The sequence below is a fragment of the Liolophura sinensis genome, chromosome 12, assembly GCF_032854445.1.
Source record: "Liolophura sinensis isolate JHLJ2023 chromosome 12, CUHK_Ljap_v2, whole genome shotgun sequence".
NCBI lineage: Eukaryota > Metazoa > Mollusca > Polyplacophora > Chitonida > Chitonidae > Liolophura > Liolophura sinensis.
The window spans coordinates 11,295,017-11,312,804 of record NC_088306.1 but is presented as its reverse complement, the minus strand read 5'-3'; the positions used below and the strand labels follow the sequence as shown (position 1 = coordinate 11,312,804).

The 17,788-nt window shown below is 41.4% G+C and overlaps 1 protein-coding gene across 1 annotated transcript in view; it reads left to right on the top strand.

Annotated features, from left to right (window-relative positions):
• LOC135479235 (acetylcholinesterase-like) overlaps positions 1-11,760 on the top strand; it is a 44,080-nt gene extending 32,320 nt beyond the window's left edge. Inside the window, 4 exon segments of the mRNA XM_064759035.1 lie at positions 810-1,087; positions 1,089-2,392; positions 8,611-8,795; positions 10,906-11,760. Of these exon segments, the coding sequence (XP_064615105.1) occupies positions 860-1,087; positions 1,089-2,392; positions 8,611-8,795; positions 10,906-11,120 (1,932 nt within the window). The 5' untranslated portion in view covers positions 810-859 and the 3' untranslated portion in view covers positions 11,121-11,760.
• Positions 11,761-17,788: the final 6,028 nt, after the last annotated feature.

Sequence of the window (17,788 nt, the reverse complement as noted above, 5' to 3'; positions counted from 1 at the left end):
CAAGGTACACTTCAGACTGAGGGCGTCACGGTACACTTTCAGACTGAACGCGTCACTGTACACTTCAGACTGAACACGTCACTGTGGAAGAAAACTGTGCATGTATGAAACAGAAACACATAAGGAAATGTAAAATGAGACTGGTGAGTTGGGAACCTTTTCCATCTGAAGTAATTCGTGACCAAACTTTGCGGTCTTAATGATCTTTTTGATGCCTTAGTGATGGCGATTAGTGGACACATGCAAATGTATGATTAGTGTATTGTAGAATAACATAAGTCGCTAGATATTGGACTGGAGTCGACATTGCAAGGGACAGGTACCCCATTGAATATACTCACACTCGAACCGTATCGAGTGATCGAGTAAGTACATGAAGAGAGATCAATGTGGAAATGAAGGGTATTTTAAATCAAAGTGCCTTATCAAAAGCTTCTCGGTCTGCACGTTTTCTGTTTCTACACGTGTTTTGTGCGCGAGTAAGGATTCGATGTTAGTGATGAAAAATAGTAATGTTCTTAACGAGTATAAACACTCCATTTTAAATAGTACACTAATGTCGGATTTCGTGAGATTTCACGGTTAGATCAGATGTCTTACACTATATTTGACAATAATGAATAAAACAGTTACAAATAGGCTGACCGAATATCGCACCAGACCGAGAGGTCTTGATACCGAATCCAGAATATTTAACGCCTCATTTGTAGCACTCCGCAAACCATAGATGCAACGATATTCTATGTGACGATGAAATGAATTAATATTATGATGTTTAATTACCGTAACGTTTATTATTTCTGTTTCAGATTTGAATCTGGAGCCGAGGGGAGGAGGGCCTAAATGACGCTCGGGAGACATGGCGCCCAATCGGACCGGTCGACTACGGATACTATGGCTGCTTCTTACGTGCGGCATGACACATATGCTTCCCACAGAAACGACAAGAGTGGCTACGGATAAGGGCAAGATCGAGGGATTCCGGGAAGAAATCCTCGGCAAAACCGTCGACATTTTCTACGGGATTCCGTTCGCCAAGCCGCCCATTGGCAACCTTCGGTTCAAGCATCCCGTTCCTATCGACCCTTTGGAGCGGAACGCTGAATGCTACGCGCAGGCCCAATGCGTGCATTCAAGGTTTTGACAGGGTGTTCGGGAACTTCAGCGGTTCAAACATGTGGAACCCTAACACGCCTGTCAACGAAGATTGCCTCTATCTGAACGTCTGGGTGCCCCGGAGCCGGGACGGGGAAACTGTGGGCAACAAGGCGGTGATGGCGTGGGTGTACGGTGGGGGTTTCTACAGCGGCTCCTCTGCTTTGGACGTTTACGATGCCAAGATCCTGGCGGTGGAAAACGATGTGATTGTTGTGTCTATGCAATATCGGGTGGGGGCTCTAGGCTATTTGGCCATGGGACACAGAGATGCTCAAGGCAATGCCGGCATGTACGACCAGTTGTTAGCTTTAGATTGGGTCCAACGAAATATCCACCACTTCGGTGGCGATGCTCACCGTGTGACGTTGTTCGGGGAGAGTGCAGGTTCCGTAAGCGTCAGTATGCACCTCCTGTCGCCCCTCAGTCAGGGCAAGTTCGCTCGCGCCATCATGGAGAGCGGCTCAGCACTGTCCGCCTGGGCGACGATTACGCGGAAGGAGGCGATGTCAAGGGCGTTAAAACTGGCCACCCTCATGGGCTGCGACCAAGGTGATATCGGAAACATCATTGCGTGCTTAAGAACAAAACCAGCCACTCTGTTTCCAACCTTTGAATTTCAGGTCGCATTCGGGATTTTCCAGTTCCCGTTCGTACCAATCATCGACGGAACGTTTCTAACAGAAACCCCGACCTCCGCTTTGGAGAGCAGTAACTTCAAGAAAGCCCCTTTACTGCTGGGCAGCAATAAAAACGAAGGGGCATGGTTTTTAATTTATCAGTATGTGGAACATTTTAGTTTCTCGGACAGTTTAATCAGCCGAAAACAGTTTATGTATATCTTGGATTCATTATTTCACTATTATCCTCAATATCCTCAAAAAATGAACATCTTCGGCAAAAAGGCCGTGGCTTTTCAATACACACATTGGCAAGACCCGAACAACAAAGTAATGAACCGTGTCAACCTTGACCAAGTCGTCGGGGACTATCACTTAGTCTGTGGCGTCAATGACTTCGCGGAGGCGTATGCCAGGGCGAACCTTGACGTCTACTATTATTATTTCACACACCGCTCCTCTCAGAACTTGTGGCCAAAGTGGATGGGCGTCATGCACGCCGATGAAATTAATTACGTGTTCGGGGAACCCTTGAACCCTAAGTTCAAATATCATAAACAGGAGCGTGAGCTCAGCCGCAAGATTATGAAGTACTGGACGAACTTTGCCAAAACCGGGTAAGTGTTTATAGTATTGTCATATAGTATCATAATATTGTGCTCGATTCTTCTTTTCCTGCAGCATTTCCATGCTCATTATTAATGCGATTAGCGAAATTGTCCTTATGATAACATTGAATTCACTATAACTCAAGTGTAACGGTTGAAGGATTTTATTCACACCAGGATTTAATCTAGCATTCCTCTAGTTGCGCTAAAATTTTCACTAGCTCCTGAAAATACATGCACTGAAAAGCTGCTAACAATTGCCAAACGGACGTGTTCACCTGGTAATTAATATAATAGACTACAGAATAGAGAGGAAACCAGAGCAGCGACGACAGTGTCATGGTTGGTAAATTGTCACACGTTTGTGCATCCATATCATTATATAGAAGTAGCGCAAATAAAAGATCACATTACCCAGTGATAAGTGTATGAAATATTGAATACCTTTGATATTTAACCAGCTGATGGTTTGAATTGTGATATTGACACATCGTCTTATATTTATTCATGTTTCACCTTTTATCTTACTGCTGTATGAGTTAACATTTGTGAGTTAGGGCAACCGGAGTGTTCCGGATTAACCCAATACCTTTCGCCTGGCACCTGACACATTAATTGATCTAAACACCATAATGGCAAGAACAGATAAAGTACCTTGAGACCATGTTTCAGAGGTTTTACCCAAAAAATTGTAGTGTCTTTCTTCTTTGATCTGTGCGTAATTAGTGGCTCTGTTGGCTTCAAAGAACGCGGACACTGACATGTTCCTTCCTGTGATACGTCGTTTCCGTTGTTTTTGCATGACAACCAGGTTGAGAGGCCCTGGCTGCCTCCGAGCTGTTGGAGCACTTCCTCACTTTGACTCTCAGACCAATGAGGTCGCGAGATCGAATCCAGCTGTCGCTGGGTCACCTGCTACTTTAATTCAGGAGCACTCTGGTCTCATCTAACCGGCACTTGATGTTATATGTGATGATAACATAGCATTTGGAGTATTCTGGATCAGTGACATCTAATAAATTGCATTTAACATTACTGCATATTCCTTTTTTACCTAATTCTGCTTAAGCCATGGTGTTAGGGGTGTGTAAATTGCTACTACTTATGCATTTACATGAACAGTTAAAATAAAACCCTTACTGAGATAAATTGACAAGAGGCCGAATTTCACCGGTTACGTGTGACCATTAGCCAGCTATCACACGGTCGTCGTTGCCCTAGTTTTATTCTCTATGCTGTACGTCTTTAATCATGTTATACAGGAAATTATGGCGCTAAACACCAATCAAATAATTAAAAAATTAAACACAAAGAGATCAAGGTGGGTCTTGGCCCAAGGGTCGAGATGCTTGTCAATAGCTAGGACACACGAGGTGCTGGTTCAGCCCCGGCGTTGGGCAATAATTTTTGGAGATAACATGGCCACCAGACTTCTATGGTTCTGGCAGGCAATAAGCGGTCGACAAACCTCATGGAGTCGTTAGGGTGGTCTAACATGATGCTTGCTGAAGATCGCTTACTTTCGGACAATATACTGTACATATTCTTTTTCTGTTATGAAAATTCCAAATTTAGCATTTTTTCTTGGCAGGGCATTAATGTTTCTTCCTCTCATAAAACTGACCCAAGTCGTATAAGAGAAAACCTCTCCGTAATGACGTTAGACACCACTCAAATAACTGATCAGTGTGGTAGAACATTGCAGTGGTCCTTTACAGAATGGCCTCACAATTGAAACAAGCTTTATAACTGCACCGAACGCGAAACTATGTCACTTAAATATAAAATACTACAGAATAAAGAGTAAGAGCGTGGCAGTAACGACAGTGTGATAGTTCGCAAATAGTTAATGGAAATACGACCTCTTGTCAGTTTACCTCGTTGGAAGGGCTGTAGAGAGCTCATCGTCACCAGACCTATACTGGCAAACCACGCGAGAGTACTAAGTGGAAGGTTCCGAATTACAAAGGCCCAGAATGTTACACATGTTATGCCAATAAAAATTGTAGCTTTCTGTAGAGTTTTTGCTGAATAATTTCCATACTTTATGTACATATAACGCTCAACATCATATACACTCTGCTTCAGACAGTTAGTACCTTGAAGTCATTTAGCCCGCAGCCGATCGTGGAGACCTGAGGACCTTGGCTAATGAGGTCACAGCCTCGAATCCATCTCCCATTCACTCAAATGCGGCTTTACGTCAGCAAATTTGTCAGGATGTGATCTGTTTAGATTCAAAATCGCTGCAGTATGGCACAATTCCCACGTCTTTCAGTCCGAGGAATTTGAGCTGCTCCTCTATTTCAATACAGAGCTTTCAGGTTTTTGCGGTCTTTAAAACAGGGAGGTAGAAAAGTTACTGTAGAACAGCCTGGCCTAGTTGATTTCCACCAAACGCGTAAAGAGTGCCATATTTTAATGGAAGAACCGAGGTTATAACGATTAAAACAGAAACTAGATATTACGGCGTTTCTAACTAGAGATATATTACTAATGATCTTTTTACTTTACTGTTGTTTGACGCCATATTAAAGATTACGCTTAGTTTTATGAGTGATGGAAACCGGGGTGCTCCACCGACATTTGACGTACAAATTTACACGCATTATTAGTGGATGACGATGCACGCGATGACACGACCGTCGTCGACCGCTTAGTGCCCAGGCCAATGATAAAAGGGGAGAAAGGCTGGAGTTGAGCCCCCACCTCGAACACCAGCGTTTTGTTTCGAAACAAGCCTAGTCTCCACAGCACACACCAGACTGTGTATTATTCCATTTGTTATCGCAATAGTCATAGACTACTACATTTAGTCCCAACCATCAGTACAGGAATTATTTATTAACTGATTGGTGTTCGTCAGGCCAATCTGGGAATTTGACGACTGGTATGCGAATGTATGCGATGCACAGATTTAACGCTGTGAGCTCAAGGCTCTTTCTCATCTGTAACGTCGGTCAGATTTATGGATGGAAGAAACCAGGGAACTCGGAATAAACCACTGAGCTTCAACCGGTATATGACAAACCTCTTGAAATACAGCCTCAGGTGAACCAGCGAGAGCGGGATTCGAACTCGCGACTTCATTAGTGAAAGGCCTGATAGTCGCAGCGAACCGGTATTTTAACTATCTAACCCTGCGACACCGCCTTACCAGTGAGATAAGAGGCTTTAACATTAGGAGGTTTCAGGTATTTGTCGAGGAGGCGGTGGTTTTCTTTGGGTTCTTCAATCCCCCCCCCCCCCCACCCGCATAAACCTAACAACATCGTGAGAGAGCAGTTCTTAATACGAAAATAAAACAAAAACATGTAAGCATCACCGAGGAAAAGGATATCCAAAAACTACATTCAAGTGTTTTAATTCTTGGATGGACTTAATGTATTAATGTGGCAATGTTGTGAACAAGTCTAAGCGTCAAGTACAACATTCCCATACCACTGGTAGCTATGCAGCATTCGATAAGCACAGCACACCTTTTCCAAAACATCTTAAAACACGAGTTCCCATTGTATAAAAAAATGTTCATAAAAGTACGATTTAAGCTTATTATAAATGCCACTGTAACACAGATCATCAGAGATTCTGAAAGCTCTGGCCAGAAGAAATACTATATTGACTGTATAATTTATGAAAACTCGCCATTGTATGGAATGTCTTTGACACATTGGTGTTTTAATGGGAAAACTTGTGACGTTGACTGAAAATCATTACGTGTTACACAGGAACTATAACAATGCTACAAGTATTGTCACACAGGCCAATTTGTAATATTACTATCCACATACGCATAAGTTCAAATTGAAATTATCCTTTTGTCTAGAAAGAGGCGTCATCCTTATACATATATACGTGTAATTCCATATAAGAGTTACCAGAGGCTACCTGTTGTCTCTTTTAAATTCAACACAGGTGTTTAAGTATTTAAGTAACTATACCAATACGTTTTGACTAGAAGTTTTGGCGAAACTATCTAGAACATGTCATTGGAAGTTTGTGATCTTATTTGCCTTCATTTCTATGATGATGATAAAGGGAGATGTATTCATTGTCGTAACAGTACATTGCTGTTATCCGGAATTAATCAAATGTAATTTGAGCATGATTTGAACAGATCTTTCTTTCTTTTGCACCTCGCCTGCTTAATCAATCATGTAACATGAGTACGACAATATCGTACTGTAGATTGCATGTACGAGACATCTGCCTTGCCATCACCACAAATGGACAAAGCGGCATCGCCCATTTATAGCGAGCGTATACTATCTGTTGGTCTCATCTGGCTTCGAAAGACGTTAACTCGGCTTGACCAAGTCCATTTGCCACCACCGGGGTGAATGAAGCTGATTATCAATATGGCGTTCATATTCCAGCCAGGTGCAGATTATCGATATGGCGTTGGTGTTCTAGTCAAATTAACAAGACAAGAAATAGCAAGTTGAACAAATAGGGCACCGCTAATATTAAAATTTATTTTAGCTTGGTTAGTTTTATAAGACGGCTATCAGGTTAATGGATTGACAGAGTGCATAGAATCTCTGGCACACTGCTTCCTAACTGTGTCTAATGGACTTAACCCGGGGCTAGGGGCCATTTATTCGTCGTGTTGAATTAGATCTTAACGCTGGATGTATGATCAGTTGCAATCAAAGCGCAACTTAGATGCATGTTTAGCATATCGACAACATCATAGTGAACAAGAGGATACTGATTTAATTCATTCACATAGAACATTCATTGCGTTTTCTCAGGATCATTGAAAACCGCTGACGGCTTCTCTTGTTTGATCCCGTTCTAATATCGTATTATATATACTTTCTTAGCTCTGTGTTGGTTTGTGTTAAACCGTCTTTTTGGAACTGGCCGAGGGATTATTGACCTGGAACTTCCGTTTTGGTTGGCGGCTGGTGTACGAATGTCTGTGTGGACTCATAGATTTACCGCTTTTCAACAGCTCAGTACAAACGTAGATACGTCTCATTCCGTTAAAACTGCAGTGGAGCCAGTGACAGGTGGATTCGAACACGCAGTCTCTTAGTCAAAAGCTAGTACTCTTTCAGAATTTCCCGTTAGGCAGATCGCACTCTCAAGGATTTAAAATGTCGTTATGCTATAATCGAGCACCTTTTCCTGCACAATGGTTACTTTAGTCCAAGCTGAATGGACCATTCATCTGTTACAGTGTATGATTCACACGGCACCAAGTTACCTACAAAACGTCATCGGAAACGCAGGAATAAGTAATATGCTACACCAGCTTAATTTAATAGACCGAATTACTCTAGGCGTGAAAAAGTTATACACTGGTGTGTTTATGTACGAATTTCCAACTGGGACACAGTGTTGGCTGCACTCGCTATCGCCGAACATTGATCACAGATATGCGTATTTGTTTTAACGCTGTGGCTAGTGATTCCAGGTGATTGTGTGTTAAATGTGATGATAATACACCTGTTTGAGTTATACTACACGGTGACGTTTAATATATTATGATTAACCAGTGACGTCTACTAGATTGCGATAAACATCACGGGATAGTTTTTACATTATTCTGCTGAATCCATGATTCTAGGGTTACGTGTAATTTGCTACTACCTGAGATTTACATGAACAATGAAAACAATGGTTAGGATGAAACCCTGACTGAGGTAAACTGAGAAGAGGTCGTATTTCGCCGGTTAAGAGTGATCCTGTGACAAATATCACACTGTCGTCGCTCATCTGGTTTAACTCTCTACGCCGTGGCCTTTTGTATTCGGAGAAACTACATGGTCATTCTAGTGGACTGATTTTATTATTTCCTTTATGGCACAGTACTTACGTCTTGTTCTAGCTGCTTAATCGTCTCCTGTGAAACTTGTCTGAAAGTGAAATGACACATTCCCTCCTAGCATTGTTTTCACGTCTTTTTAACATAAATTTATTCAGGCTATGATGCTAAGTAGTGTGAACGCAAAAGGCTATAAGTTAATTCAACACTTAGACTTAAGTGGCTATATCTCATTATTTGTGGCCAGCCCCCAATTTGTCAAAACATCTCCATAGCCTTGGTTTACCTCCATTTTCCATACGATGGCTTTTTTCAAGAAGGTTGTCAACTACTTGACTTTGCTCCATTGCATAACTTGTGCTCTGACTAGCTGCCTACAACTGTTATACCTAGTTAGTACCGGCAATTAATATATCTACCTTCATTGTGTTCTAATACATATGTCTTTCGCCAGGGATCCCAACGACCCGGATAAGCACGAATGGCCAAAGCGCACGGTGACGGGAATGGAATACTTGACCCTTGACACGAAATACACCCGCCACCCTAACCGCATAAAGGAGGCCGTGGGTCACGGGCCCCGCACCACTGAATGTGCCTTTTGGAGAGAGTATCTACCTCATTTGGTGGCCGCTACAGGTGAGTAAACAGCAAAGCTGTCAGATTTTGAAGAACGCAAACGTCCCCATATCACAACCCAACACCCCCGCTTACATTAGCGAATGAAACTGTCCAAACTTGTGCTTTCAACTTGAGCACACTTTGTTGGCAATTAATGTGAAAGATTTTGGAGGTATGTTCAGAGTAGACATTGTTGACATCATCGACTAATATTACCACTCCATTCTTATATTTCGTACTGTCTTTTCTGTGTTCATTACATAACAATGGCCATGACTAATTGCAGAATATAATCATCTCATAGCTCATTAGCTACTTCTTGTATTAAGTCATATTTTCTATCGACAACAGTCAATACAGTTGTCCAAAGTCAAAATGTAACAGCAGCAGATTTAGTTCATATTTAATATACATTTGTGCAAAATACAAGATTGAAGACTAGGCTTGAAGTTTAATCTGGGATTAAGTCTTTAAACAGCTTTGAACAACAAGGCCCAGATCTTGTACGTTGCATGCATGCGTTTATAACGTTTATTTACTCACACTGAGACACAGAAATACATATATGTCCTGTACTAAATGATCAGTATGGAACGTTTGACGTTTCTGGGCTATTTGTTTTTTCCTACTACCACTATTTGTCAGGCTTTATACAAAATTCTAATCAAAATATACAAATTGTGTTTCTTTACATACAAATGTTATACCCTCTCGTACACATGTGTATAAGCTGTGACCGAGATGACTGAGATTGTGAGATTTGATACCTCGTATGTTACACAGTTTATAGACGTGAATATTTATTTGAGTACTAAATGCCCAGTAACCAAAAAATATATTCACTCTGTACTCCAACTCGGCCCATCTTGAATTATGCATCCAATTAAAGTAATTAAATAAAAATTAAAAAAAAGTAGTGATATACTTAAGAGCATTGTTTTGGGTGGCATTAACAACCAATAACTTTGCAATCTCCGGATCTATTCGGAGTCCTACCCGGAATGTACCGAAACTAACTAGCATGCACGAATGCTTACCGCGGAATGTTCCGAGCGCTGAACGGAATCTATCGAAGACTTAAGCGCTTGCACAGATGTAGTGAAGTGGGAATGTTTTGAACGCATGCCGGAATGACCCGAAGTCTTGTTGGAATGCACAGATGGTTATCTTGGAATGTACCGAACGCATGGCAAAATATCCCGAAGGCTTGATAATGTGCAGAGATTGCTATCTCGGAATGTAGCGAACGGCTATCTCGGAATGTAGCGAACGCATAGCTGAATGCCCTGAAAGATTACTGGAATAACACGGAATGTGACATCATGACTTCCAGGATTGCATCTTGCTTGGTCTTGTCTCGTCTACATTCGTTTCAAAGGTATGTGTGCTTATATTGGTCGTTAATATTAACACTCTGTGATTGAATTTGCTGTAAAGAGGCGAATACTCATACATATTTAAACATACAATCCAGGCGTGAAAAAAAAAACAATATATTAAAACAAGATGTATAATTATGACTTTAATTCTGTACTGGCTAAAAGCTAAACTTGGCGTCGTGCCATTAGTTTTTAATTCTACCCCAAATGTAAATTTACCAATGTCATTGGTAAAGTTGTTTTTCGTCTAACAAGGAGAACACCTTGTTAAAGATCTTTAAAACGGAAACGTGTCATGAAAAGTGATCCTTAACAGTCTTCTTGTTACCCTGATTTTCAAGGAGGTATTTGTTTAGGTGGGTTGTACCTGAGGTTACTTGTCACAAAATATCAGCTCCGTCTGCTGAAAGGGAATAATTTCAGTTCTTATTTCTAAATAGAGTAAATTTTATAATTTTTTTTAAACTGTTTTTTGCCAAAATCTCCCGTAGAGACTCTTTAACCAAGCCCGGCGAAATTACTAATTTACCACCAAAGAAAAAGAAAGAAGTCCAAACTTATAATCCAAACTTTTTTTGAAGGGCACGGATGGGGGGGGGAGGTATACTTAGAAAGAAAAGAGTCAAAGACGGTTTTTGACATCATTACAAAATATTTATTTGACAAAATGTTAAAATTCCATACTCATCCATTTTGTTACACATGCTTGTGCTAAAGTTTAACGAAACATGCCTTTTTACTGTCCACAGCAAATATATCGGAAATGGAAAAGGAATGGAAGGTTCAGTTCAACGACTGGAGTACGAAGTATATCGTGGATTGGAAACATCAATTCGACAACTTCCTTGCGTTCCAAGAAAAAACGCTTCCAGTCATGTGGTGGAGGAACTGGATAATTTCGACGGACTGGGGTATTTTTATAAATTGGACAATTTCCACCTGCTTGGTAAGAAGTTACCTTTAAGATGGGTTGACGAAGAACTACCATGGACTGGCTAATTACCACCGTTTGGAAAATGCCCACCTTTTGGAAAATTCCCACCTTTTGGAAAATTCCCACGGGTTAAAAATCATCCAGCTATATTCAAATGACATTCTGTATTATCACGCAACATGGACATCTTACCAGACGTGGTCACATGATCTGTGAACATTGAATGTTCCTTTTGTACCCTGCATAATCAGGACATAAACATATTTGTCAGTACGTCAGTCTGGTATCATTGTAAAAAGTAACGTGTGTCACATGGGAAATCGTTCACATCACCGTTATTCATCCAAAAACATAATAATAATGCGGTTTTCGGTCAGTGTCATGGGACAACAATTCGCGTTATGTTTAATATTCACACTTATTTATCAAGTGTACATTTATTATCATTTAATGTGCTATTGGTCTCAAAGTGTATATCTAGAGGAAACTTTTTATAGGTTTGTATAAGACAACGTAGGCTTTAGGAATTGTAGAATTGAAGTTGCAGTTCAAAGATTGAACCTGGTACGAGTATAAATCTGGCTCTGTTGTGTTGTAGGTCTTGTTATATCTAACACTGCATAATCAATGTATTATACTAAATAAAAATGTATTTGTTTATCTCTTCAAAGGGTGACGTGATGCTTTCTTCAATAAATATACGCTAGTCGTTTTGTTTTAGGCCTTTTAAAACTTTCAGGGAGAGCTTTGTTTTTTTCTAACTGATTATAATCTCTAGGAATCTGGTCATCTGACATTACTGCCGTGCGTCTATTAGTGTGCCAAGTCATGCCCGGATAGTACGAGGTTTCGTGTGACTACTCTCACACAAATAACATCCGTGGTTTACCGCTAGTTCTATGCACCTGTTTCTTCCGATTTGATTCATGATCGCCCAAAGTGTTGTCTGCAATGTCTTAATTGCGACAGCCCACACCTCACTGATGATGATCATCGTGTTGAGAATGGAAACACAGTAAAGTGCCATTCTAATGCGAAATTGAAAACCTGGATTGATGATATATTCGTCGTCGGACAATAAAGTGCTTGGCACACACGTCCGTAAGGTCCGATTCTGCTGTGGAAGTTTTAGACTAGATGTTCATTGTTTATATTGAGATATTAAAATTCAGAGAAAAAACTGATCTAGTAAGCCACACCCAAAGTTGAACTGGGGTAGAATCAGACTCAGACTTCAGAGAAATAACTGATCCAGTAAGCCACACCCAAAGTTGAACTGGGGTAGATTCAGACTCAGACTTCAGAGAAAAAACTGATCCAGTAAGCCACACCCAAAGTTGAACTGGGGTAGAATCAGACTCAGACTTCAGAGAAAAAACTGATCCAGTAAGCCACACCCAAAGTTGAACTGGGGTAGAATCAGACTCAGACTTCAGAGAAAGAACTGATCCAGTAAGCCACACCCAAAGTTGAACTGGGGTAGACTTAGACTCAGACTTCAGAGAAAGAACTGATCCAGTAAGCCACACCAAAGGTTGAACTGGGGTAGAATCAGACTCAGACTTCAGAGAAAAAACTGATCCAGTAAGCCACACCCAAAGTTGAACTGGGGTAGACTTAGACTCAGACTTCAGAGAATAAACTGATCCATTAAGCCACACCCAAAGATGAACTGGGGTAGAATCAGACTCAGATTTCAGAGAAAAAACTAATCCAGTAAGCCACACCCAAAGTTGAACTGGGGTAGAATCAGACTCAGACTTCAGAGAAAAAAACTGATCTAGTAAGCCACACCCAAAGTTGAACTGGGGTAGAATCAGACTCAGGACTTCAGAGAAAAAAACTGATCCAGTAAGCCACACCCAAAGTTGAACTGGGGTAGATTCAGACTCAGACTTCAGAGAAAAAACTGATCTAGTAAGCCACACCCAAAGTTGAACTGGGGTAGACTTAGACTCAGATTTCAGAGAAAAAACTGATCCAGTAAGCCACACCGAAAGTTGAACTGGGGTAGAATCAAACTCAGACTTCAGAGAAATAACTGATCCAGTAAGCCACCCCCAAAGTTGAACTGGGGTAGACTCAGACTCAGACTTCAGAGAAATAACTGATCCAGTAAGCCACGCCCAAAGTGAACTGGGGTAGACTTAGACTCAGACTTCAGAGAAAGAACTGATCCAGTAAGCCACACCCAAAGTTGAACTGGGGTAGACTTAGACTCAGACTTCAGAGAAAAAAACTGATCTAGTAAGACACACCAAAGGTTGAACTGGGGTAGACTTAGACTCAGACTTCAGAGAAAAACTGATCCAGTAAGACACACCAAAGGTTGAACTGGGGTAGACTTAGACTCAGACTTCAGAGAAAGAACTGATCCAGTAAGCCACACCCAAAGTTGAACTTGGGGTAGACTTAGACTCAGACTTCAGAGAAAAAACTGATCCAGTAAGCCACACCCAAAGTTGAACTGGGGTAGAATCAGACTCAGACTTCAGAGAAAAAACTGATCCAGTAAGCACACCCAAAGTTGAACTGGGGTAGAATCAGACTCAGACTTCAGAGAAAGAAACTGATCCAGTAAGCCACACCCAAAGTTGAACTGGGGTGGAATCAGACTCAGACTTCAGAGAAAAAACTGATCCAGTAAGCCACACCCAAAGTTGAACTGGGGTAGAATCAGACTCAGACTTCAGAGAGATAACTGATCCATTAAGCCACACCCAAAGTTGAACTGAGGTAGACTTAGACTCAGACTTCGGAGAAAAAATTGATCTAGTAAGCCACACCCAAAGTTGAACTGGGGTAGACTTAGACTCAGATTTCAGAGAAAAAAACTGATCCAGTAAGCCACACCCAAAGTTGAACTGGGGTAGAATCAGACTCAGATTTCAGAGAAAAAACTGATCTTGTAAGCAACGCCCAAAGTTGAACTGGGGTAGAATCAGACTCAGACTTCAGAGAATAAACTGATCCAGTAAGCCACGCCCAAAATTGAACTGGGGTGGAATCAGACTCAGACTTCAGAGAAAAAAACTGATCTAGTAAGCCACACCAAAGGTTGAACTGGGGTAGATTCAGACTCAGACTTCAGAGAAAAAACTGATCCAGTAAGCCACACCCAAAGTTGAACTGGGGTAGAATCAGACTCAGACTTCAGAGAAAAAACTGATCCAGTAAGCCACACCCAAAGTTGAACTGGGGTAGACTTAGACTCAGATTTCAGAGAAAAAAACTGATCTTGTAAGCAACGCCCAAAGTTTGAACTGGGGGTAGAATCAGACTCAGACTTCAGAGAATAAACTGATCCAGTAAGCCACGCCCAAAATTGAACTGGGGTGGAATCAGACTCAGACTTCAGAGAAAAAACTGATCTAGTAAGACACACCAAAGGTTGAACTGGGGTAGATTCAGACTCAGACTTCAGAGAAAAAACTGATCCAGTAAGCCACACCCAAAGTTGAACTGGGGTAGAATCAGATTCACACTTTAGACAAAAAACTGATCTATTAAGCCACACCCAAAGTTGAACTGGGGTAGACTTAGACTCAGACTTCAGACAAAAAACTGATCCAGTAAGCCACACCCAAAGTTGAACTGGGGTAGATTCAGACTCAGACTTCAGAGAAAAAACTGATCCAGTAAGCCACACCCAAAGTTGAACTTGGGTAGACTTAGACTCAGCACTGTCAATTACAGCAAGCTGTGTAAATAGTATATGAATAAAGGAGACAGCTCTGTATACAAGTGAATGGTTGTCATAGCATTGACTACGTTTACAGTGTTTCGGGTATGTTTGGCATTTAATGCTCGGGTCTACCCTCATCAGGAGTCCACGACAAGGATAAAGTTAGCATATGCTATAGTTTGGAATAACGCAGATTTCACGCAGGTGCTTGCCTCTACGGTAGCCGAATTAGCGGACGAAAAGGAAATATATCCTTAGAGTCTACATTTTCTTCAGGAAATATGAGAGAGATTTTCATGACACGGTTTATCAATTTGTTTAGTGTTGAAACGTTCACATACGACCTGATGTACTTTGGCTTTCGGGATATTGAGGTCAGTCATTCCGATTTCCTGGTAGTGAAAACAATCATAGAGCTGCCTTAATTTTTAGACTAGATGTTTATGTTTTATACTGAGACACTAAAATTTCACCTGAAGCTAGTCAAAGTGAAGATATCAAGTTGGTTCGAAGTTTTTCGACATCAGAAAAACATAGGGAATTCTGCCTCAGTGCATTTCTCAGACTTGAAAGATCTTCTTTTGAAGCTTAGACTGAAAGGTCGCAAGTCATTAATCTGCCGACAAAAGGTCACTGTCTACCACGCCCCCCCCCCCCCCCCCACTCGTCCTACCACCCTTCCTTCATAAACACCAACTTTTCCATATTATTTATATGTAGCAAACTGTGTACATGGATCATCGCCCTGGTTTTTTTCCCTGTCGCCTATAGCACACAGAACACGGCATTTGTTTTCCTGGAGCGCCCTCACCGCAGTTGCCAGCCTATTAAGCTGTTCAAACCTAGAAAATTAAATCCGAACCAGTTCAAATCTCGCGCAATGCCGTGTTACACGAGATATCACCCGAACTAGTTGAGCCATGTGAATTATTGACACCTATTTATACATCAGAGTGAAACTTTAGAATCAACAAGCATCATACATCGATTGCGACAAACAATCCTAGGGAAGGATGCCATTACAGGACGGGTCATTTCAACCTTAATCAAAATCACTTTCTCATTTAAATCGGTTTAATGTTGCCCGTGTGAATGGGTTTTGTATGCATGGCTAATTTCATTTCTAGCAATTGTACACTTGGGACACCATGGTAAATTGAGAACTCTAATTTCTATACCAGCGAATAACCAGTACAAAGAATCACGGTTCAGCAAATGAATAGGAAATGTTAGCTCCATCCACTGACAACGCTGAATAGAAAGCATTTTGATATTCCCAAGTCTGGGCGAAAATTATGCTGTGGGGAAACTTCCATGCTACTTTGTCTGTAGTGTCAGCGCGTGAAAAACGTACAAAAGTTTGGAGACAATTACGAAGCTTGCCATATCGTAAAGTCTTAGATTGTGTTGAAAGAAGCACAGATGCGCGACAGTCGATGTCATCTTGCACTCAGGCTCTTCTAGAGAATGGGATGTCAGAAATTTGAGCGGCACACAGACAGACTGACGGGACATGTTACATACCTGCTTGTCGGAGCAAAAATTCAATAGCCTTTGTATGCCTGTATGTATGTATGCATACTTAGCGTTTAACGTAGTACTTAACAATTTTTAGTCATATGACGACGAGGGGTCATTAGGTAAGTGTACATTTATATTGTAGTCTTGTAGCAGGGCGAGTCCATGCCGCCACTGAAGCATCATGCCGAAGACACCAGACATTAGACCCAACCATTCACATTATACTGACACCGGGCCAAGCAGTCATCTTTCCGAGCTCTAACCTCTCAAGCGAGGCAGCAGCAAGTACCATTTTTCACGCCTTTTGCATGACCCGACCCACCTTTGATCCCGGGCTCTTCCGACTTCGGGGCGGACGCTCTGACCATTAAGCCACCGAAGCTGTATGCAGCTACTAAAAAAGTCGTAATGGTTCGCGCCTTTCACACAAAGCGATGTTCAGACTGCAGGGTAACCAAGGCGTAATGCTGACCGCTATCGGTCTTGATCAAACCTTGTGTACGGGAGAAAAGCCCATGGTTTGTTGTGAACAGACGGGTTGTGATAAGATAAATCTGCAGGCTTGGCTACATAATTGACATCGTTTGCTTGCTGTGATCTTCAATACTTTAGACAAACAAACAGACCTATAAGCCATAGTCCATATGTTTAAACCATTTTCTATTTCTGTGAACGTCAGAGGAAGGAGTAGTCCTTCTTACTATTGGCTGCTGCGCGCGCTATTCTCATTAGAGGATCGGGAACATGTATACTAATGGATCCAAGACGCTGTGAAGCTGGGAATGCACTGGGAGTATTGCGTCAAACAGTTCAGGCGTTGAGGACTATAACAGGTGGCGCCCTTGGCACCCACCCATCAGCCATGGTAACACATCCGAAACACACGTAAAACAGCATTCAAGTAAAACAGAGACCCATAAAAATGAGCTATAGTCTTTTTAGTGGCCAACCTTTTTCGTGTCCGACGCAAGTTTCGCATGCGCAAATCATAAAAAAAAGGCGCGTTAAAACGACAGGTTCACTGAAAGTTCTGTTTTGTATCAGAGATGCACAACACCACTAACCCGGCTTTTTTTTCAAGTATGATACTGAGTAGAATACATTCCACCTGCGATGTGCCAAGCTACGAATCGGTTTTGACAGATGCAGTAACTACTCTACATAGGGGTTTTCGCTTTGATTGTAGGCAATGGGCCAAATTGCTGAGCTAAACATATTCAGCTGCTATTTTCTGATATTATGTCTTTTCCACGCAGGCTGTTAGTACATCTGGGTTACGTTATTACACGGTGAGGATTTCTTCTTACCTTCATTTTTTTTCTTTACAAAAAAATATATTCTCGAGTGAAGTTTCAAAGGAAATAGTCATATTTTGGTAGAGCAACATACAAATGTGGTACTGGTATCACGGTATCGTTTATTCACAACAAAAATAACATTGCAAAGTTTCGCTGACGGTTTGACTTGGTATTTTAATGGTGTAAACCCGAGT